A 24,246-nucleotide genomic window follows, 5' to 3' on the forward strand; every position below is an offset into this window, starting at 1 on the left:
CAAGTAAATGTAGATATTTAATTGCATTCAACATACATTTCTTTTCTCTCTCTCTCTCTCTTTAGATTCAGATTATCAGGAGATAATCCCATTTGTTCAGCAGGTAAGTTCTTTTTTTTTTTGGTTGGTTGGTTGTGGGGCTTGAACTAAGGAACTAGTTGTTGTTCCTGAACTCTTTTGCTCAAGGTTAGTGCCCTACCACTTTGAGTCACAGTGCCACTTCTGGTTTTCTGGTTGTTAATTGGAAATAATAGTCTCACAGGAACTTTTCCAGGCTGGGTTTGAAACCTGATTCTCAGATCTTAGCTTCCTGACTAGCTAGGATTGCAGGAGTGAGCCACCAGTATCTAGTTGGTCTGACTTAAGTAACCCTCTAGCATTCTCTAATAATTTTGTCTAGAACGATACAAAATGTCTTTGAGGGTCAGGAGTTTGGGTTAGTGGTAGAGTGCTTGCCTAGCATGCACAAAGGCCTGGGTTTGATTCCTCAGTACCACATACCTGGGAGTGGTGCTGAGGCTCAAGTGGTAGAGCTCTAGCCTTGAGAAAGTCCAAGGATAGTACTCAGGCCCTGAGCTCAAGCCCAGGACTGGCAAAACAAACAAAGTGTTTGAGAAGAATGGCAGAGACTTACTTCTACTTCTCACAAAGGAGATGCTTGGGCAAGAACATGAAGTAGTAGGGAAAATCAGGAATCCCATAGAGAACCCTAGAGAAAGTTTGGATTCTGGCTCTACCATATATTTATTCTATCTATCTATCTATCTCTCTATCTATCTATCTATCTATCTATCTATCTATCTATCTATCACAACAGCAAGGCTATCTATCTATCTGTCACAACAGCCTGGGCTGACCTAGACTGATTCCTGACTGCTGGAATTATAGGCACCACTCTGCCTGGGACTTATTCTGCAATCTTTGACTACCTCTCTCTCTTGTCAGGAAGAATTATTCACCCAAAAGTCTTCAATTAAAAGAGAGGTAGGGGGCTTGAAGTTTGGCCTAGTCGTAGAATGCTTGCCAACAATGCAGGAAGCACTGGAATCGATTCCTTGGTACCGCATACACAGAAAAATCTGAAAGTGGTGCTGTGGCTCAAGTGATAGAGTGCTAGCCTTGAGAAAGCTCAAGGACAGTGCCCAAGCCCCAGGATCGGGGCTGGGGGAAAAGGTAAGAGGAAAACCTCACAAATCAAACCTTGAGAAACTTGAGCGGAGCGTGATAGAGATTGCCAATGAGATTGAGAAGGAGAGGCCAAAGTAGAGAACACATGGCAGGCAAGGAGAGAGGTCTGGCATATCATTGTTTGAACCATGTGCTATTGAGAAATCAGGACAAATAAGGGCTTACTAGTATGCCTGGCATTTTAGCAACACAGAGATCATTGGTGATCTAAGGAAAAATGGCCTATGGAGGTGGGGTAGGTGTGGGGTTTGGAAATCAACCATGAGCTGACAAGTGAATGAAAATTTAGGAGTTAGAGTGTTATAGATAACACTTCTGCGAAATTTGAGAGTGCATAGGACAAGAGAATTTTGGCAGAAACTGGAAAAGGATATTTGAGGGAATATTATTTCTCAATTATATACCTCTTTTTGAAAGATTAAAAGAAAATAAAAGAGAGCTGGGCATGGCAGCTCACTCCTGTAATCCTAGCTACTCAGGAGGCTGAGATCTCAAGATCGTGGTCAGCGTCAGCTCAAGTACTGAAGTCCATGAGATTCTTTTTTTTTTTTTTTTTTGCCAGTCCTGGGCTTGAGCTCAGGACCTGAGCACTATCCTTGGACTTTCTCAAGGCTAGAGCTCTACCACTAGAGCTTTAGCACAACTTTCGGCTTTTTTTTTTCCTATGTATATGGTACCAAGGAATCGAACCCAGGCCTCCGTGCATGCTAGGCAAGCTCCCTACCACTAGGCCAAACTCCCAGTCCTACATTTCTTTAGTATCTTTTTTTTTTGCTGGTCCTGGGCTTGAGCTCAGGGCCTGAGTCCTGTCCTTGGACTCTCTCAAGGCTGGAGCTCTACCATTTGGGCCTCAGCACCATTTCTAGCTTTTTTCTATGTATGTGGTACCGAGGAATCAAATCCAGGTCTTCGTGCATGCTAGGCAAGCACTCTACCACTAGGCCAAACTCCTGGCCCCTCTTTAATATCTTTTATTATTATTATTATTATTATTAAGTATCTTTTATTATTATTGTTATTATTATTATTGGTTCTGGGAATTGAGCCCAGGGCTTTGTGCATGAGCAATACTCCCAGCCCCACTTACACATCTTTCAGGAATGGTTAAGTGTATGTGAAAGATACACATTATGTGTGTAAATGTATATTATGTTCTCATCATGTTTGTGTATGTATGTTCAGTATCTTAATGTCAGACATTTATGTTGTTTTTAGTGTTTTGCTATTTCAAGAAATGCTGTAGCAACCATTTTTATATACCTCTGTAAACTTGTTCCCGGACATTTATAAGATAAATTCCTGAAATGGAAATTGCTGAGTCAATAGGTTATGACTTGAAATTTTTGGTGAGTAGTTCCAAATTGTCCTTCAGAGAAATAGTGTTTGTATTTTTTGGCCCAAACTAGGTTTTACTTATTTGCTGATGAAGATAGTATGTTTAATTGTTTTAATTTGCATTTCTTAAGAAAGTTTGCCAGTCGTCATTTTTTCCATGGTTTGTTGATTCTTTGTATTTTTTTTTTTTTGCCAGTCCTGGGCCTTGAACTCAAGACCTGAGCACTGTCCTTGAGCTTTCTCAAGGATAGAGGGCTAGAGCTCTACCCTTGAGCCACAGCACCACTTATGTTTTGTTTTTGTTTTTCTATGTATGTGGTACCAAGCAATCGAACCAGGTATTTGTGCATGCTAGGCACTCTACCACTAGGCCAAACTCCTGGCCCCGATCCTTTGTCTGTCTGTCTGTCTGTCTGTCTGTCTTTCTTTCCTTCTTTCCTTCCTTCCTTCCTTCCTTCCTTCCTTCCTTCCTTCCTTCCTTCCTTTCTTCCTTTCATATTGTATTTTATTGTCAGGATAATATATAGAGGGGTTACAGTTACATTTGTCAGGTAATGGGTGCATTACTTCTTGAACCTTGATTCCCCTTCTCATGTTTTTGCCCCCATCCCTCCCCCCTTTTGTATTTCTTTTATTTGCCCACTTAGATTTTTTTAGTTTTTAGTGAATTGTGTACTTTTTTTTTAAACTTTTTTTGTTTTTTTAACCAGTCCTGTGGCTTGAACCTAGGGCTTGAGCACTGTCCTTGAACTCAGGCTAGAGTTCTACTTGAGTCACAGTGCCACTTCTGGCTTTTTCTATGTATGTGATTCCTGAGGAATCAAACCTAGGTCTTTTTTTATTTTTTTATTTATTTATTTTTATTTTTTATTTTTATTTTTTTATTGTAATTAGTAAAAGGGTTACATGATATTTGCCAGATAGAAGGTGCATTAATTCACATACATTGATACCCTTTCACATGTCTTGGTACCCATTTCCCTCCCCCCCCACACCCTCAAACCTAGCTAGGTCTTTGTGCCTGTTAGGTAGGCATTCTACCACTAGGCCAAACTCCCAGCCTATTTGTTAAACCTTTAAAAAAATATTTAAATTATTATTATAAGGGTGATGCGCAAGCCAGGTGTGGTAACTCATGCCTGTAATCCTAGCTACTCAGGAGGCTCAGATCTGAGGAACCAGCCTGGACACAATAGGACCTGAGACTCTTATCTCCAGTTAATCTCTAGAAAACGGGAAGTAGGGAGTGGGGCTTGGCTCAAGGGTAGGGTGGTAGCCTTAAGCTGAGGAGCTCAGGGACAGCACCCAGGCTGAGTTCAAGCCTCATGCCCCGCCCCCCCCAAAAAAGGTGATGTGCAGAGAGGTTAGACTTACATAAGCCTTGGGGTCAGTAGTTTGGCCTAATGTTAGATTGTCTTGGTAAAATATGTCAAGAATCATTTTGTTTTATTTTAAAAATATACATTATTAAGCATATATTGTTTGCAAGGTGCTGGCATTGTCTCTGCCCTTGAGGTTTTAGAGTCTATTGAATGGAGAACATATCCTGTAATTAGATTCTTGGCTGCTACTATCCCAGTTTTATCCTTTTCCCTACATGCATAGCTCTGCTAAAAATGCTTGTTCCTATTTGAAAGGAGAAATAATTAAAACAAAGATGTTTACCTCATCCTAGATTGACAGGTTTAGTTCCCAGTTTCATAAACAAGGGTACTGAAGGACAGTTGTCTCTGGTATATATAAAGGAAAGAGGAGTGATGTGGAAGAAATCAGTATATACTTCTTATCACTGTAATTGAATGATTTTCAAAGCGTCCTTTTTTGAAACATGAGAGTTTGTGTCGTTGGCAGTGAAAAGTGGCCTTTTTTCAAGAAGCTGTAATGTCATAACAACAGGAAATGCTGTTTAATGACATAAAGTGGGGGGGGGGGAAAGAGTCTAGTTGAACTTACTGGAAATCAGAGAACTCCAAATTTAAGCATTTTACAATTAAAACAACGGTCTAATTAAGCAGTTTAACCACTAGCAATTTCACCCAAACCTTTCATTTAAGGGGGAGAATGGTTAACAGTGGTTTAAACCAGCTTTTTAATTAACCAGCTGCTCTAATTATAGGAATTGCCTCAGACTACATTAGCAAATGTCTCCTTGCCAAGGAATTCCCACAGACTAAAGATTGAGGCAAGCATGTGCAACCCTAGCGGTTCAAATGTGCCATCATCTCAAAGATCACTTTTGGTTTTACGTGTGTGTGTGTGTGTGTGTGTGTGTGTGTGTGTGTGTGTGTGTGTGTGTTTGTGTTTATATGCACATAAGATATGGGCAGCAAGACCTTACTTGAAGGAGGCTTGGATAGTGCCTTTCCAGGTCTACCGCAATGTATATGTATATATAAAGTAGTAGCATGCAGACACAGGTCTGTACTTAAAATTTTGGATTTTTATTTGTTTGCTATATACCAGGACTTGAACTCAGGACCTTGTGCTCCTGGTTTGCTTGCCCATAACTGGCACTCTAGCATTTGAGCCACACCTCCAGCCTTGCTTTTTGCTAGTTAATTGGAGATGGAATTTATGGACTTTTCTATTTGAGGTGGCTTTGAACTACTATCCTCAGGTTTCAGTCTTCTGAGTAGCTATGATTTTTGGCACAAGTCACCAGCACCTGGCAAATTTTTGGTTTTCTGGTATTCATTTAACAATATATGTTGGATATTGTTCCTTATCAATATAAATAATCAAATTAGAGGGCCAGGAATGGGGCCTCGTGGTAAAGTGTTCACCTAGCATACATGAAGCCCCTGGGTTCAATTCTGTGGCACAACATACACAGAAAACCTGGAAATGGCGCTGTAGCTCAAGTGGCAGAGTGCTAGCCTTGAGCAAAAAGTGTCCAAGGACAGTGCCCAGGCCCGGAGTTCAAGTCCCAAGACTGGCAAAAAAATCAAATTTGATGATCTTTTTTTGTGTGTGTGTGTGTGTGTGTGGTATTGGTAATTGAACCTTGGGTTTCACACATGCTAGACAAGTTCTCTACTGTGTGAGCCAAATCTCTCCCATGTGTGTGTGCATATATATGCACATATATAGTTTTTAATTGTAAGTTTTTTTGTTTTTTTTGTTTTTGTATTTTGTCCTGGTTCTTGAACTCAGGGTCTGGCTCCTGTCCCTAAGCCTCTTTATATTCTACCACTTGAGCCACAGCACCACTTCTGGCTTCTTCTGAGTAGTTTGGAGATGAGTCTCATGGACTTTCCTGCCCCAGCTGGCTTTGAAATGTGATCCTCAGACCTTAGCCTCCTGAGTAGCTAGGATTATAGGTGCCACCAGCACCTGCCTTCCCCCATATTTTTATATTTTGTTTTAGAGATTGAGCCCAGCTAACTTTGCTCTGGTGCCTCTGTCTCCTGAGAGGCTGCAGGTGTGTGTCCTCCACTTAACTTAGATGATTTATTTGTGTGCAGTAGTAGGGATTGAACCTAGGGACTTATTTGTGTTAGGAAGTTGCTAGTACTAGATGATTTTTAAACTTTATAGCACTCTGTGACCCTCTTCTTTGCTGGTTACTTTTATTGCCTATCTTTTTTTCTATACAATCCCTATTAGAAAACTCTAAAAGGATTATTGCTTATCGAAGGGCATGAGGAGATGAGAGCCTCATAAAAATATATTTTATCCACTAATGGCTTTCATAAGAGAGAATATCCCAAAGAAAGATGTGTGGTAGGGATTGAATGTATCTTAGGAGACAAAAGAAGGGCAAACTGAAAGTCAGTCCAGTATCAGAAATTATCTATCATTGGAAGTGGTGCTGTGGCTCAAGTGGTAGAGTGTTAGCCTTGAGCTGAAGTGCACAGGGATAGTGCTCAGGCCCAGAGTTCAAACCTCACAACTGACAAAAATAATTATTTATGCCAGCAAAAACCCCTGCCAGCCCCAAATAGTCCCAATCCTGTAAGAAGAATTTGTTTCTTTACACATAATCTGGCTGTCCCTTGAGAAACATAGAAACAGGTTTGTCTTATTTTTCTTTTAGGTGGCATTATTCTGAGTGCTAATCGGTACTACAAGTCAAGACCCACTCATGGTATTGGAAGATACAAGCACTTACTTAAGGAACAAGAGGTAAGGAGCAAGGGAAGGCCTTTAGAAAGGATAGTGTACAGCTTTTGCAAGGACTTGAAGGTTACACATGCTGAAGATTACACATGTAGAACTAAGATGATTAAGAGCTAGCCCTAAGACTAGATTATCACAGTAAATAGCAAATGTTGGTTGGATACAATGGTGAATGCCTGTAATTCCAGTTACTCTGGAGACAAAGATTGGCAATTTTATAGCATGGCAAGACTATACCTGAGAAACAGATTTTTAAAAAAAAGCAGTATGACTGGTGTCTTGGCTCAAGTGGTAGAGTATTTATTTAGAAAACATCCTAAATTCAATTGCAAGTACTGCAAAATATAAAACAAAGAGGGAGAAGAGGAATGGTATAAACAGGAGGGAGAATAAAGAGGGAGGAAAGAAAGAAGGAAGGATTAAAGCAAGGAAGCAAGAAAAAGAAGGAAATTAAGAAAGGAGATCAGTGGCTCATGTCTGTAATCCTAACTACCCAGCAGGCTGAGATCTGAGGATTGGGGTTTGAAGTCAGCTGGGGCAGAAGAGTTTGACACTTTTATTTCCAATAAACCACACAGAAAAGGCTGGATGTGGCACTGTGGTTCAAGTGATAGAATTCTAGCTTTGAGGGCAGAGGCTCAGGGACATCACCTAGGCCCTGAGCTCAAGCCTCAGTACTAGCCAAAAAAAAGGAGGTGGGTGATGGGGTGGGAGGAGAAATAAAGGAAATAATTTAGTTTTAGGAATGCTTCCCCTAATATATTGCAAGATTTAGAGAGCAGAGATGATGCTATATTTTTTTTTTTTTAGACTAACTGTAGTCTGGCACGTTTACCATGGTCAGTCAATATTTGGTGAATAAATGAATTTGGCCTAGAGGAAATGTGATGGGAGCACATAGGACAGGTTTCTAACTCAGTGTGAACCATCATAGAAGGCTTCCTGCCAGTCTTTGCTCTCTTTAAAAAATGAATAAAACTTTCTCATATTAAGCATGTAGTCTGGGGAGTCAGAGGCATTAGAAGGGGATGTATACTGGACAAATGTGGGAAGAACTGATCCTGGAGATTCCATAGCAAAACTTTCAACATTTTGTTAATTCTCAACTCTTATTAAGGGAAGAGGAGAGATGAGGCCTGAGAAGAAAGCGGATCTGGTTTGACTTTCTTAAAGAGATCATTTATTAAGTAACTACCATATATTTAGGTGTCATGTCTCAAACTTAGGAGTACTGGTTCCAATCATTGCCTTTTCAACTGCACCCATCTGAGATAACTGCTCATTTATTCTCCACAGCATGGTACAGGCAAAGTAGCTTGCATTAAATGTACCTTGCATACAGAGAGGACCTGGTTTTTTTTTTTCCCTAGTTGCAGGGCTTGAACTCAGGGCCTAAGCACTGTCCTTGAGCTTTTCTCAAGGCTAGCACTCTGCCACTTGAGCCACAGCACCACTTCCAGCTTTTCCTATGTATGTGGTACCGAGGAATCAAACCCCAGTCTTCATGCATGCTAGTCAAGCACTCTTACCTCTAGGCCAAACTCGCTGCCTCAGACCTGTTCTTTTCTTGTGTGCCTTTATTCTCCAGCCTTGAGGCTGGAACTAGTTTTTTCTGTTTCTTTGGTATACTTCTTAAGTGATTGAACCAGCACTTGCACATGCTTAATAAATTCCTCATTCTTGAAATCATACCTATGGGATACCAGGAGAATGCTTACTTCCAGTTTATTATGATAATAATACTATATTACCTAATCTTTTAAAAAGATACTATTAATTATTATATACTAGGGATTGTAACTGGGTTTCTTAAAACATTTCATTTTAGAGTATTACAAATGGTATATTTAATTTAATCCTTAGACTATATTATGAACATTAAAGACCAAGTTTGAAAAATCTGAGACTCAGAAAGATTAAATTATTTGCTCAAATGACTAGTAATTTCCAGAGCCAATATTTTGACTTAATACCGTTAGAATCCATCAATGCCCATGAATTTGCTATATGTCCTTATAAGTACCTAGAGCTTCACAATAGTGCCACTGCTAAGATGAGGAAAACCAAGGCCTTAGAGAGGTTAACCAATGTCACACAGTGACTTAGCAGATAGAATTTGAGTCAGAGTTTGTCTGGCTTCCATCTGAGTCTTCTGCATTTTATGCAAGCATCAGGCTGTGCTTCCTTGCCACTCTAATCAGAGCTCATTATGGACTGTTCAGAGAGAGAGATCACCAAATCTTTTGAATACTTACATTTAAATTTTGTTATTTTCATCCCTAGGACTTTTGGAAGCTGAATATATGTTGCAGGGCTATCAGCCTTTTTGTTGAAGGGTCAGGATGATATAGTTCTTTCCTTTCTCTCACTGAAGAATGCAGCCTAGCTGAGTGCAGGTGGCACACATTTATAATCCTAGCTACTGAGGAGGCTGAGATCTGATGATGGAGGTTTGAAGCCAGTCCCCACAGGATAATCCATGAGATTTTTATCTCTGTTTAACCACCAGAAAACCAGAAGTGGCACTGTGGCTCAAAGTGGGAGAGCACTAACTAGCCTTGAGTGAAAAGGCTCAGGGACAATGTCCAAGCCTGTGTTCAAACCCCACAAACAACAACAACAACAAAAGAATAACTTATAGTGATGGGCAGGTACTCTCACTTTAGTGAAGACAGCCTGGGATTGTACCCATAGTCCCAGCTTTCAGGCCCGTCTACTGTAATCTTAACCAGGTCATTTCCCCTTTATGTTAGGGGAAAAAGAAACTAAATTATCTCTGAGATCCCTGCCAGATGCAAGAGCCTGTGATTCTAATTTCACCACTACTATGTCAGCACTTTCTCAGCAAACTTTCCCAGTAACTTTTGGCAAATAACTTGCCTACAGATGACCTCAGTTTTCTGTACAAAACTGATCTACTAATTTATCTTATGACCCATTCAGAGGACCATAATGTAGTCTTATGGGAACCAAAGAAGGGCTACCCTGTGCCTTCCCATAGTAAATCTAGCCTGGTCATAAGAGTACTAAGGTTTGATGGTAGACAGTAGCCTATCTTTTCTTCCACCTTTCTCCTTGCCTCCCATTCTTACTTGCTTAGTGCAGTCAGGATGGGCTTCCCCCCAAACAGTTCTATATCTGAAAAACCCTTCCACAGTAATCTTTGCTAGCTTCCCAGGGGGCATTTATGAAGGCCTGAATTTAGACAATAGGAACAAAAAAGGAGAGAATGAGTAGGAGAAAAATTATGCAAATAAAATTACATAAAGAAGGGGGTATAGTTCAGTGTAGAACACATATATAGCATACGCAGGATCCTAGGTTCTGATCTGTAACACCAAAAAAAAGAAAAAAAATATGGATCTAGTATCCAGTATTATATGCAGTTATATTTTTGGTGGCTGTGCTGTACCTTGGTTCAGTATCCTTGAAATAGGATACTAGCACAATAGGCTCCTGATAAAGTGGATAGGTCCAAGTGGATCTAGGCCAACATGGGAAAGCAAGTGAGATGCCAAGAAGGATATCAGAGTCAGCTTTCTTTGTTAGCTTGAACCAACACCTTTGAAGAGCCTTGGCATTTTCTTTGGTTAAGAAAAGCTTCCAGGCTACAGAGGAGCTCCTCCCTTCTCTGCTGGAAATTTTTGGTGCTCCCCATTGCATTCAGACTTTAGCACTCCTCATGGCTCTGAGACAATGATGATTGTCCTAGTGAGAAGTCCTTTCTGCTGTATTTGGAATGGGGCAGGGAGAGCTCTGAGGAAGAGAGCAAGGCTTCTGCGCCTTTATGGTTAGTGTCTTGAGATTGACAACCTGGGTTGGCCACTATTGTTGAGAATTTTAGTAATATGGGAAGGCTTACCTGGAAAAACCCTTTATATTGTGGTTAAAGAGGTTGAGTGTTAGTTCCTGGGATTTTACTTGTCTGGATATGTGATTCTGGAAGACATACTTAATCTTTTTTTTTTTTTTTTTGCCAGTCCTAGGGCTTGAACTTGGGGCTTGGGCACTGTCCTTAGGCTTTCCTCAAGGCTACTGGTCTACCACTTGAGCCACAGCACCATGTCTGGCTTTTTTTTTTTAATTAAAGAATTTATTAACATTGATTTTTACATCATATTTTAAATGACAAGTTTAACAAACAAGTATTCAAGGGGGGAATCTCTATTTACAATCACTGGGACTTAGTATTTAGAACTTAATCAAAATTAGGCTAAGGGTTTGTATGTCATAGAAACATATTAATTTATGAAATAAAACATTATGTCTATACAGTCATAGGTTTTTATGTCTATATGTCTGGCTTTTTTTATGTATGTGGTATCAAGGAATGAAACCCAAGCCTTTGTGCATGTTAGGCAAGCACTCTACCACTAGGCCAAACTCCAGCCCCCCCACCCCCCCTTTCTATTTTTTGAATTTAGAACTTTATTTTTTTACTAATACTTAATCTTTCTAAGCTTTGTATTCTTCCCACACAGAAATGAAGATCTAGGGCTGGGAGTGTGGCCTACTGGTAGAGTGCTTGGCTAGCATGCACAAAGACCAGAGTTCCGAGTCCTTGTTACCACATACATAGAAAAACTGGAAGTGGTGCTGTGGCTTAAGTGGCAGAGTGCTAGCCTTAAGGAAAGAGCCCAAGAACAGTGCTCAGGCCCTGAATTCAAGCCCCAGGACTGGCAAAAAGAAAGAGGGGGAGGGAGAGGGAGAAGAGAGGGAGGGAAGGAAAAAAGAAATGAAGATCCAGGGGAGAAAATAATCTCTAAATTCCTTTCCATTTCACAATTCTAAAATAGTGATTTATCACATTTTCTCTCTTAGTGTGCTAGGATATGTTTGGAAGATGACAATGAAAATAAAAATAATGACAAAAGTTAATGTTTATTGACTATTTATTAGACTATATGAGGTTTGAACTAGGTCCTCATGCTTATTCTGAAGGTGCTCTCTACCATTTAAGCCACTACCAAGCCCTTATAGAGTACTAAAACATGTGTCACAGATTGTATTAACCACTTTACATACATTATTTTGCTTAGTTTTCTGTGAGTATCAGTATTGCTGGGTGTGGGAGAAGGTCTTTTCTTTGTTCTCCCAGCTTTCCCACAGTTCCTGCTCTCTTAGGCTGTCCTGGAGAGCAGAGAGGCATGGGGCTTCTATCTAAATGCTCTGTTTGGAACAGTTGTGCTGCACTGCTATTTGGGTGGTAGCTGTGAAAAAGAGATGACTTACCACATGTAACTCTCCTCCCCCCTCTTCCCAGCAAATAAGCACACACATACACCTGTTCTTTTCCATTTACCCTTTAAGTGTGGCAATAGTTTAAACACACCATTTTACAGTTTTCTTTTTATCATAAGTTCCTTATTCTTTCATTTGCCTAATTTATTTCCTTCCTTCCTTCCTTTCTCCCTCCTTCTCTTCTTCCCTTCCTCCCTCCTTCCCCCCCCCTTTCTTTCTGTCTTTCACTAGTACTAGGGCTTGAACTCAGGACCTGAGCACTGTCCCTGAACTTCTTTTGCTCAAGGCTATTACTCTACAACTTGAGCCACAGCACCACTTTCAGCCTTTTCTGTTTATGTGGTACTGAGGAATGGAATTCAGGCCTTCCTGCATGCTAGGCAAGCACTCTACTCTAAGCCACACTCTCAGCCACTTAATTTCTTATATATATATATATATATATATATGTGTGTTTATTGTAATTAATAGAAGCCTTACATTATATTCATCAGATAGAGGTGCATTACTTCACAAACATTGATACCCTTTCTCATGTCTTGGTCCCCATTTCCCTCCCCCCCACCCCCATCCCTCATCTTGTTTTCCCCCCTTCCCTATCCTACTTCAAATAACCAAATAAACATATATACAATATATCGGATTTCTTTCTTTCCTTTTTTTTTGGTCTGTTTTGGGGCTTGAACTCTGGGCTTGGATACTGTCCCTTAACTCTTTAGCTAAAGACTAGCTAGCTAGTGCTCTACCACTTTGAGTCACAGCACCACTTCTGATTTTCTGGTGGTTAATAAGAGATAGAGTCTCATGGACCTTCCTTCCTGACCTGGCTGGCTTTGAACTGTGATCCTCAGATCTCAGCCTCCTGGGTAGCTAGGGTTAGAGATGTGAGCCACCAGCATCTGGCTCCACCTAATTTCTTTAACAAGTCAGCCTTGTAGGAATTTAGGTTAAATTATTTCCAGTTGATAAGTTTTCTTTATCCTTATCTAGGTTGTGTTGTATTTTGCCTAAATTCATATTAAGTGTTTGCAGTAGTCTGCACAGGTTCAAATGTAGTGAAGCAATACTTTTGCATGGAAGGAAAGGTAGAAGGAAAAATTGAATAGCTATTATTCTACCTCTAAGTCTCAGAAGGAAGGCTCTATACATAATTACAGAATTTCAGGCTGGAAGAAAACTAATGCTAAGATTGTCTACTTTGAATGTCTTTAAGATTCTGATGAATGCAAAGGATTTTTAAGGAAAAATGTACATGTATGTTTTGAGGTTTATACACCTCAAAAATTCATCTCTAGCTTCTGGATTAACAATTTCTTAACCCGGGAATTGAACTGAGCAGTAGGGGCATCTGAAGATCGGAGGTTGAAGCCAACTAGGCAGACAAATCCACGAGACTCTTTAGCAAGAGAAAACAGAAATTGGAGGTACATGACCCAAGTGGCAGAGCATAGGCTGGTAGCAAAAATGCCAAGGAAGAGATCAAGACTGAGTTCAAGCCCCAGTACTGGAACAATTTTATTTATTTATTTATTTTTATGTTTGTTTATTTGTTATTTTTTGCCTAAACCAAGCATAGTGTCTCAAGCCTGACAGGATTTGAGGCCATCTTGGGCTTAAAAGTTCTTAAAACTTCATGTCACTCAAGTGTCATCCCAGCTGTGGATTAAGCACAATGACCAAGTGTAGTAGTAACATACCTGACATGGCTAGTGATGTGGGAAAACAGAAATAGGGGGATCACAGCTCAGGCTACGTTGGGCATAAAGCAAGACCTCATCTTGAAAATAAGGCAAAAAGAAACTGGAATTGTTGCTCAAGTGGTGAGACCATCTGCTTAGCAAATGCAAAGAGGATTGAGTTCAGTCACTACCCAAGTACTGCTTTCTTCCCACTCCAGAAATCTAGGCTGGTGTGTAGAAGGCAGGATTCTGGGTCCATCACAAAGAGGGAGAGGAAAAGTGAGGGAGAGAGGCAGGAGAGAGGATCTTTGATCTAGCATAACTATCAGTTTACCAATTTTTAGCAGAAACAGGACTGGAGATGGTAGGTGAATCTCAAAAGAGGACAATAAGATAGTCAGATGTATTCTTGTTAAAGTAATACTAGCAGTATTCTTCTTGCTGTGACTAGTGACACAGCCCACTGAAAAGTAAAGTTGTTCATTCCTTCCCAAGAAAACTGCAGTTTGTACCTCACATAAACTGAGAGAAAATAAGGGAATAATTTGTTTTTAATTGTTACACAGGTTTAGTTGGTTTTATAAAAATGCCAATCTGCTATGATTGAATTTCTTTTATAATGCTTTGATTTATGTACCTTCTCTTTTTGTTTTCTGTTCAGGTCAAGAAGAAGAAAGGAAAAGTTGAATTGAGACCTATTAATTTGGGGACAGATTATGAATATGGAGTTTTAAACATACACCTGATCTCATATGACATGACTCTTGCAGAGAGTTATGCCCAGTATGTTCACATCCTCTGCAACCATCTCTCCCTCAAAGTCGAGGAAAGGTAGGAGGGATGGTTTTGGATGGGATGTTCTTAGAGTGGGAAAAGCATGTTCTGCTTTTTTGTGAAGTCAGGATTTTTTTTTTTTTGCCAGTCCTCTCAGGGCCTGGGCACTGTCTTTGAGCTTTCTCAAGGCAAGAGCTCTATCACTTGAGCCACTGCACCACTTCTGGCTTTTTTGATATATATGGTACTGAGGAATTGAACCCAGGGCTTCATGCATGCTAGGCAAGCACTCTGCCACTAGGCCATGCTCCCACTTCAAGTCAGGATTTTAAAAACTAATTCGAGTGGATCAAAAAAATATGGGCGTCAGGCGTTTGGCCCCAGGACTGGCAAAAAAATAATATGGTTCATATATACAATGGAATCTTATCTATCGGAAGGAATAATATTCTATTTTTCAGGGATATGGATGGACCTAGAAAAAATTATGTTAAATAAAATAAGTTAGGCTGAGAGAGAAAAAAATGATACATGCTTTCTCTCGTTTGTGGAAGTTAGATCTAAAATGAAACACATATGATAGCATGCAGTCTTTTATGCATATACACACAAAGAAATTAATAAAGGATGGTATACTTAGGGAGGAGCCCAATAATGTAAGTCCTCTGAACAACTACAAACCGTTTAACAAAATGGATGCCAGGAAGCTGAAACATGTTTAGGGGTAGGGGAGAACAATCACAGGGGTGAGCAAATGGAGCCATTACATTCAATGTACATTTTGTAAAACTTGAACTATGTAACTTCAGGGTAGGAAAGAAGGGAGGAAGATTGGGAAGAATGATAGAAGGGTTAGTAATGATCAGGGCGCATTGCATGCATAACCTGACCTTTGGAATTAAAACCCCTTTGTACAACTACTAAATACAGTCATGTTCTTAGGTTTATTATCTGCCACAATCAAAATATAGAGCAGTTTCATTATAATAACCTGGTATTATAAATATAATAAATAAATATAATAAATAAACCTGGTATTCTGGAATAGTCAATCTGTTTGCTCTTCCCCAGTGCCCAGGCCCTGATTTCAAGCCTCAGTACCAGCACACACACACACACAAAAGGAAAGAAAAGAGAAAGTACACCTGTTTGTTCTCTTAGCATTACATGTTTGAGATTCCTTTATGGTTTGTTTGTTTTTTTTTCCTTTGTTGGTTGTAGGGCTTGAACTGAAGTCTGGGCACTGTCCTTGAGCTCCTTTTGCTTCAGGCTAGTGCTATACCACTTTGCGCTACAGCATCACTTCTTGTAAGTTTTTTTAACTGTGAGAAAATACATATGAAGCATTGGATATTCTAAAATATACAAGTAAGGTGATATCAAACATCCAAAATGTTGTACAACATTCATCACCGTCTGTCTTCATAACCATCTATACTGTAAAACTGAAACTCTAGCTGCCTACCAAATATGAGACCCAGAGTTCTAAAGCTAGTACCATTAAAAACCCTGTACTCCCTCCTTTCCTTCTTAGCCTCTGGCAATTACCATTCTATTTTCTGTCTCTGATTTTGACTAATACAAGTCATAAGTGGAACCACACAATATTTACCTTTTAATGACTGGCTTATTTTACTTCTCGTATGGCTAGGATCTGAAGGAACATGGTATAAATCCAGCTTTGGCAGAAAAGTTTACCAGACTAGCTGGGCGAGATGGCTCATGCCTGTAATCCTAGCTAATCAGGAGGCTGAAATCTGAGGATCTCAGTTCAGAGCCAGCCTGGGCACTAAAAAGTCCGTGAAATTCTTACCTCCAGTTAATCACCAGAAAACTGGAAGTGGCACTATGGCTCAAGGGGTAGGACAGTAGCGTTGAGCTGAAGAGCTGAGGGACGGCGCCCAGGCCCAGAGTTCAGAAAAACAAAAAGAAGTTTACCAAACTATATTTCCAAAATAACCAGCAAAAATCAGGGCTGGTGGTATGGTTCACATGATAGAGCACTTACCTAGAAAGACTGAGGGCCTGACAGCTCTCTAGCTGACAGTACTTCAATTCTTTTAAGCCTAAAATGTACTTTATGTCTTGGTGATGCCCCAGAGGGTTTTTGCTCTTTTAGCACTTGACATATACCTCTATTTTGTCACTCAGTGCTCTGGCCTGTATGATCTATTCATGTGTTGTTCCCCTTCCATTTACTCCTTCTAGAAGGAGGCAGTGTTCCTTATTTCTTCTAACATCTAGCACAAGCTCTGTTACATGGAAGACCTTCAGCCATTGTTGAAAGAATGACAGATTCTTAAATATGACTATACAATCCAGTTGTATAGTATAAGTTTAAAAATTACCTGGGTGTAGTGTCACTTGCCTATTCCTAGCACTTGTGAACTGTGGCAGGAGGATCTCAAGTTTGAGGCGAAACTGGGCTACACAGTGAATTTATGCCTTAAAAATAAAACCTGCTGTGCCAGGCAGAGTGGCTCATGCCTATAATCCTAGTTACTCAGGGGGCTGAGATATGAGGGTCTCAGTTCAAAACCAGCCTGGGCACTAAAAAGTCTGTGAGACCCTTATCTCTAATTAACCACCAGAAAACCTGAAATGGCACTGTGACTCATGGGGTAGAGCGCTAGTCTTGAACTGAAGAGCTTAGGGATACTACCCAGGCCCAGAGTTCAAGTCCCATGACTATTGAGTCTTTTCTTGCTGTGTAGAAGGCACTGTACTATATTCTGATTGGGATCCTGAGACAATTTCAGGAGTTTACACAAAGTGCACATAGACACATTGAGAGATGTAGTTATAATATATAAGGTGGCATATGGAACAGGCCAGTTCAAGGTGGAAAAGTAGCATAGGGATTTAGAGTAATGTCTCTCTAAGTACTAGTCCAAGTGGATAATCAGGAGCTTGTACTAAAATGTACATTAATAGTTACCTTCCTTTAAGAAAGTATAGGCTCGCTTTGAACCATGATTCTCAGATCCTGAGTAGCTAGGATTATAGGTATGAGCCACAAGCACCAGGCTTATGCTAAACTTTCATAGAGATCCATCTAGAAGGTTTTGTCCTTTGTTATTATGTGATAAAACTTTGTGAGGCATGAAAATTCAGGAATCCTGTTGTCATTATTTCATTTATCTGCAGTACAATGAAATTTTGAGTAAGGTGAATACAACCCTAATACCATGTTTTCATTTGGCCATTAGTTTAGGCCTGTCTCATCACCATACCTGGTCGTTACAATTGTGTACAGATACAGGCTCAGGTTGTAATCTTGTTTATATATAAAGATACTGAGGCCCAGATGGGAGAGTGAATGACCTAAGTACTGCTAATAAAGGGCAAACACCAAGTCCTGTGTTCTTTCACAGCAGCACATTGATCTACTGGTGTATGAAGCATAGAATACAGCAGCAGTTCTCCACTCAGCTGATTGAGATAATGTATACAGATAACTGTCAACATTTAAAGTGTACCAGTGGCATCTCAGTCCCATTAAAAAAAAAAAAATTGGGCCGGGAGTTTGGCCTAGCAGTCGAGTGCTTACCTAGCATGTAGGAACACCCAGGTTCGATTCCTTGGTACCACATACATAGAAAAAAGCCAGAAGTGATGTTGTGGCTCAAGTGGTAGAACTCTGGCCTTAAGAAAGCTCAAGAATAGTGCTCAGGCCCTGAGCTCAAGCCCAGGACTGGCAAAAAAAAAAAAAAGTATTTGGGAGGCTGGGAAGGTAGCTTAGATAAAGTGTTTCCCTAGCATGAATGAAGCTCTGGGTTCGATTCTTAACTACCACATAAACAGAAAAAGCTGGAAGTGGTGCTGTGGCTCAGGTGGCAGAGTGCTAGCCTCGACCAAAAGAAGCTCAGGGACAGTGCCCAGACTCTGAGTTCAAGCCCCAGGACTAGGGGGTAAAAAGTATTTGGCCTAAAATGTCAATTGTGGGGTAAGGTTCAGAAATCTTGACCCCAGAACAATTGGGCTTGTTGCTTTATTTCTCCAGAATAAAGCACACCTACTGGTGGCTGTTCTTTAGTAGCTTTAAATCTTTATTAACCATCAGGTTATATTCAGAGTATTATATTGAATTAAGCACCAGGAATACAGAAAGGTATTAGACACATTCTGTCCCCATCAGAAGGTTTAGAGACTTCTGGAGGAGGTAAAGGCTTTTTAGTTACTTTGCTTCTGGCTATTGATAAGCTCCCCTGGGTTCTAGAAGCTACTATATACAGTGGTGGCTATAGTCCAGGCACTGATAGCTCATGCCTGTAATCACAACTACTCATGAGTCTGAAATTTGGAGGATCATGTGTTGAAGCCAGCCATGACAGAAAAGCCTAGTTAACCAACAAAAAGAAAAAAGTAGAGCTTTTTTGCTCATGCTGGTGCTCTACCACTCAAACTTAAGAAGAGCAGGAGTCCCTGAGTTCAAGCACAAAAGAAAACAAAAAGAAAAACAGAAAAAGTTGCTGGGTTACATGGACACTTCCAATATCATGCTCTCTTTCCATAGTTATGCAATGCCCACCAAAACCATGGAGTTGTTGAGGCTACAGGACCAAGGCAGAAAAATGTTCCTGGACTCAGTCCTTACCACCCACGAGCGAGTGGTTCAGGTAGGTACTGTGGGAGAACCTGAAATGCATTTGCTTCTTTGTTGCATGCCTTGTGTTTTTTCCTCTTAAATTCAATCCAGCTTTGGTTTCCTTCCATACTCATGTCATCCTATTATTTTCTTTCACTAAACCTAAGAGGCTTCCATTTAGCTCTAGCAGTTATCTTCTGCCTTTTTCCTATAGATATGGTAAAAAACCATACCAGCATGATGGTGCCAAAAGTTATTAAAAATTTCAAGTGGCTCATGCCTATAATTCCAGCCGCTCAGGAAGCAGAGATCCAGAGAATTACTGTTTGAGGCTGTCTTAGGCAAAATGTTAGGGTGACTTATCTTAACAAATAAGCTGGATATGGTTGTGCATATCTGTAAAATCTCAGCTATTTAGGAGTAATAGGTAGGAGGATCATAGTCAAAAGCAGGCCCTGGGCAAGAATAAGGATCTTAGCTGAAAGATAATAAAGCGAAAAGTACTATGGCATGTGGCTGAAGTGATAGACAAGTGTAATACCTTGAATTCAAACCCCAGTACCACAAAAACAGAAAAGCAGAAGAAAAAAATTTTTTTTAAAAATCACAGCTTTGCTGGGCGTGGTGGCTCACATCTGTAATCCTAGCTACTGAGGAGCTGGGATCTGAGGATCACTGTTCAAAGCCAGCCTGGACACTAAAAAGTCTGTGAGACTCCTATCTCCAATCACCAGAAAACTGGAAGTGACAGTGTGGTAGCCTTGAGCTAAAGAGCTCAGGGACAATGCCCGGCCCAGAGTTCCAGTCCCATGACTGGTGGTGGGGGGGAATAACAGCTTTTTTTCCCCTCAGTTATGGAATGTAGATTTAAAACACACACACACACACACACACACACACACACACACACACACACACTTTGTAGGGGAGCACTGGGCGCTGGTGGCTCACACCTGCAATCCTAGGTACTCAGGAGGCTGAGATCTGAGGATCGTGGTTCAAAGCCAGCCCAGGACCAACCCCCTCAAATAGATGTGGCTCCCAAAAAGGAACAAGCCAAGTACTCACCCTCATTTAAATGATTCAATAGCTTGTAATATATTTAGAAAGTTACACAGCTACCACTGTGATCCATCTGAGAACATTCTCATCGGCCCAAATAAATCTTGCATCCTTTACAAGTTACACCTTTGTACCGGTTTCCCCAAACTCTTAGAATAACTCATCTACTTTATACATTTAGCTGTTTGGTGCATTTCATTTGAATGGAATTTAAATGTTTAATTGTATGACATATAGCCATTTGCATCTAGGTGCTTTCATGTTTCTAACGTTTATTGATATTGTAGTATAATACTTAATTTTATGGCCAAATAATATTTCATTTTATGGAATTTTATTATTTTGTGTTAGCATTATAGTAATTATACTATATGTTAAGGAAATTTCATTGTGACATTTCACACATCTACTTTTTGCCAGTCCCAGAGCTTGAACTCAGGGCCTGAGCACTGTCCTTGGGCTTTCTCAAGGCTAGAGCTCTACCACTTGAGCCACAGCACCACTTCTGGCTTTTTCTGTGTATGTGGTACCGAGCAATCAAACTCAGGTCTTTGTGCATGCTATGCAAGCACTGTACCACTAGGCCATGCTCCCAGCCCCTAAATGTGCTAAATTTAAAATAATGGAAATGCCTAGAAATTTTCATGTCTTCAAGTATTAGTAGATAGATCTTACTTGCTACAAGGGCCCACAGATTAAATATGAATTCTGTAGCTATCAGTTGCTTTTATGGTTCTCCTCCTGCTTCTCCTCTTTATGTCCTATCCACTCCGGCCACATCAGAGCCTAATTCTAATAATACTTTCATTTGAATTGTATTGTTATGCACACACATATTTCTGAATCCTGTTTCCTCTGCCTTGAAAACTTTATGCTACCATTGAACTCTTCCCCATTTAAAATCCTGTTGTTCTTCAAGGACTCACATAGTTATTAACTTCTCTTATTAACTTCTCTGGAAACTTTCTTTGACCTTCTCTGACTGGATTGATAGATCTTTCTCTTGTGGGTCCTCACAGCTCCCTGCACTGCCTTTCTCCTGTAAATCTGACTCACCTCTTATTCTCAAGCCAAGGGCTGATCCTAGTCAGCACCTGGCCATGTGGATAAACCTGGACTTGACAACTTCTTGATTCAGTTAGGACATCCATCGCAGCCAGGAACATTCTGTGCTGCACCCTGCAAATAAATGGCCAGGTTCAGAAATTAGGGTTCATCCTTTATCTTACTAGAGTTGACATTTGAGCCTAGGCCATGTCTGCCTGGTTACTGAAAGCCTAAGCTTTCAGTGCCTTCCCTTAGAGTATCTTCTCTCATTTTACAGATCAGTGGTTTGAGTGCTACATTTGCAGAGATTTTCCTGGAATTACTCCAGAGCAATCTTCCTGAAGGAGTCAAATTGTCCGTGAGAGAGGTAGGTGATGGTTTGGGAAGAAGCCTCCTTCAAAATGAGGAGAATGGACTGTCAGATTTTCAAAAGAGCAGATAGTTCGGGCCATATAATAATGAGGAGCACTGTGCAGTCTGGTGGTACTGGGAGTGTTATTCCAACATGGTTGAGGCATCCAGGGTGATATTTTGTATACCATAGGAGCTCACCTCCATCTCACTGTCTCACTGTTAGGGGCAACCCATGACAGTCCAAATTCTCTCCTTTCAGGCAGTTATGTAGCCATAACACCATGTTTAAAGGTTGCATATAATGTAATATATCAGAACACAAATAGGAAAACATACCTTCAAGAGACATTTTCAAGACCTTCAAGGCCTCTCTGTAACCTGATTGAATATATCAGGTAATAAACGCTGGTCATGTAGCTGGGTACCAGTGCCTTTGCCTATAATTGTAGTTACATAGGAAGTTGAGATTTGAGGATTGAGGTTTGAAGCCATCCTGGGCAGAAAAACACATGAGACTCTGTCTTTAAGTAACCAGCAAGAAAGCTGGACTGGAAGTGTGGCTCAAGTGATAGAATACCAGTGCTGAGCAAAAATAAATAAGCCAGGCACCAGTGGCTCACATCTATCACCTTACCACACAGGGGACTGAGATCTAAGGTTTGAGGCTCAAAGCCAACTAGAGTAGGAAATCCTATGAGACTCTCATCTCCAATCAACTACCAAGAAAGCCAGAACTACAGTGGTGATTCAGTGCTTACCAGTACCCAGGTCCTGAGTTTAACCCCAGGAGAGGCAAAGAATAAAATAAAGGCCTGGAGTTTGGCCTGTTGGTAGAGTGCTTGCCTAGCATACATGAAGCCCTGAGTTTGATTTCTCAGTACCACATAAACAGAAAGAGCCAGAAGTGGTGCTGTGGCTCAAGTAGTAGAGCATTAGCCTTGAGGAAGCTCAAGTACAGTGCTCAGGCCCTGAGTTCAAGGCCTAGGACTGGCAAATAAATAAATAAATAAATAAAAATAAATAAACAGCTGAATGAAAGTGCAAGGATCTGACATCAAGCTCTGGTACTGGCTCATGTTGGTCATGAGCTAGAGGTATAGCTGAAGTAAAAGATGCTTGTATAGCATGCTTAAGTCGATAGTTCAAGCCCCAATACTTAAAAAAAAAAAAATGATATTCAGAAGGAGGCTTGGTTGGACATGGAAAACTGGCAGAACAGGTCATCAGGAACCTTAGCCTAAATACTGGTTATTCAGGTCTATTTGCATGGCACAAATCCATCAGGTCATATTAGACTAGTACCCTGACTTTACATATCCCTTTGTTCTAAGTAAATGCTTGTCATCTTGTTGACTTCCACCTATGAACATGGAGGTTATGCTCTGGTGAAGTTGACAAAAGATCCTAGAACCTGCAAATATTATTTCTTATTATGAAGGGATCATGTTTACTTAAAAAAAAAAAAGTGCTAACTAGGCACCAGTAGGCCTAGTCTACTTAGAGGCTGAGCTCTAAGGATGGCAGTTCAAAGCCAGCCAGGGCAGTCTATGAGACTCTTATCGTCAATAAACTACTCAGATAAAGCTAGAAGTGGCTCACATAGTAGAGTGCTAGCCCTGAGCAAAAGAAGTTCAGGAACAAAGCCCAGGTCCAGAGCTCAAGCCCCAGAACTGCCCTCCCCCCACCCCCCAAAAAAGTGCTTTTAGTCTGATGTGCACAGTCTTGGCTTTGATCTGTGTAAGAAAGCAGCAATAACAAAAGTGTAGTTCTTTATGTCTGGGAAGTCTAATTTAACTTTGAAGCTCTGGATATCTAAAACAAGTCTCAGACATGGTAGTGAATACTGAGAGCTGAATCTCAATCATTCCTGCACAACTAGCTCCTGGGCCCATTTTGAATGCTGTATGTATATGAGAAACTAAAGGCTCTGTAGTAATTCCCACTACTTTTCTTTTTTGCTCTCCCCAGCACACTGAAGAAGACTTCAAGGGAAGGTTCAAAGCTCGGCCAGAACTTGAAGAACTGTTGGCTAAGCTAAACTAGCTACCAGAGTTGCTTTCAATATAACACTGGTGGTAGTGAGTCTCAAGGAGAAGAGCTTCTTAGGTGGTCAGACTTAAGTAGAAGACTGACCCTTTGATTTCTTAATTGCTTATGTCCACACTAGGAATGCTTTTTTCTCTGTAACATGGATTGCCATGTTATTACCACTTTGAAATATCCTGGAGTATCCTCCACCTAATAAAAATCTGCTGCTATAGTTGTTACTACTACTATTGTATTGTGTCACAGAGAAGAGAGGAAAGAAGAGAGAGGTCAGGCCATCTTGACTTTACTTGATTTCTTTTAGTCTGACGCTTTAGCATAGAAGCACTATCCTCTTCCATATTGTTAAAATTAAAGTCAGCTTTTTTTTCTTGAGGTAATTTCTTGCTATGTAATCCTGGCCTGGAACTCATTTTGTAACCCTATCTGATCTTGAACTTTGAGATCCTTTTGCCTCACCTTTCCAAGTTCTATGATTACAGGCATGTGCCTCTATGCTTGGCTTGAAATCATCTTTTATAGCAATCTAGTTTTGTAGTGATGCATGGATCATAGCACAAATAAATTCCCTATATTAGTTCATTTTGTATTGCTATAATGAAATAGCTGAAACTGAGTGGTACTTTTTTCCCCCCTGACGGTCCTGGGGTTTGAACTCAAAGCCTGGGTGCTGCCCCTGAGCTTTTTTGCTTAAGGCTAGCACTCTACCACTTGAACTACAGCTCCACTTCTGGCTTTTTCTGTGCTTAATTGGAGATAAGAGTCTTATGAACTTTCCAGCCTGGGCTGGCTTCAAACTGCGACTCAAATCTC

The 24,246-nt window shown here is 40.5% G+C and overlaps 1 protein-coding gene across 1 annotated transcript in view; it reads left to right on the forward strand.

The window, feature by feature from the left end:
• Mrpl48 (mitochondrial ribosomal protein L48) overlaps window positions 1-24,020 on the forward strand; it is a 35,433-nt gene extending 11,413 nt beyond the window's left edge. Inside the window, exons 3-8 of the mRNA XM_090348397.1 lie at window positions 66-103; window positions 6,560-6,648; window positions 14,224-14,393; window positions 18,853-18,955; window positions 21,311-21,400; window positions 23,356-24,020. Of these exons, the coding sequence (XP_090204523.1) occupies window positions 66-103; window positions 6,560-6,648; window positions 14,224-14,393; window positions 18,853-18,955; window positions 21,311-21,400; window positions 23,356-23,430 (565 nt within the window). The 3' untranslated portion in view covers window positions 23,431-24,020. The remainder of the gene's footprint in view (window positions 1-65; window positions 104-6,559; window positions 6,649-14,223; window positions 14,394-18,852; window positions 18,956-21,310; window positions 21,401-23,355) is intronic.
• Window positions 24,021-24,246: the final 226 nt, after the last annotated feature.

The sequence above is a fragment of the Megascapheus bottae genome, chromosome 16 (assembly GCF_031878675.1).
Source record: "Megascapheus bottae isolate mThoBot1 chromosome 16, mThoBot2.hap1, whole genome shotgun sequence".
NCBI lineage: Eukaryota > Metazoa > Chordata > Mammalia > Rodentia > Geomyidae > Megascapheus > Megascapheus bottae.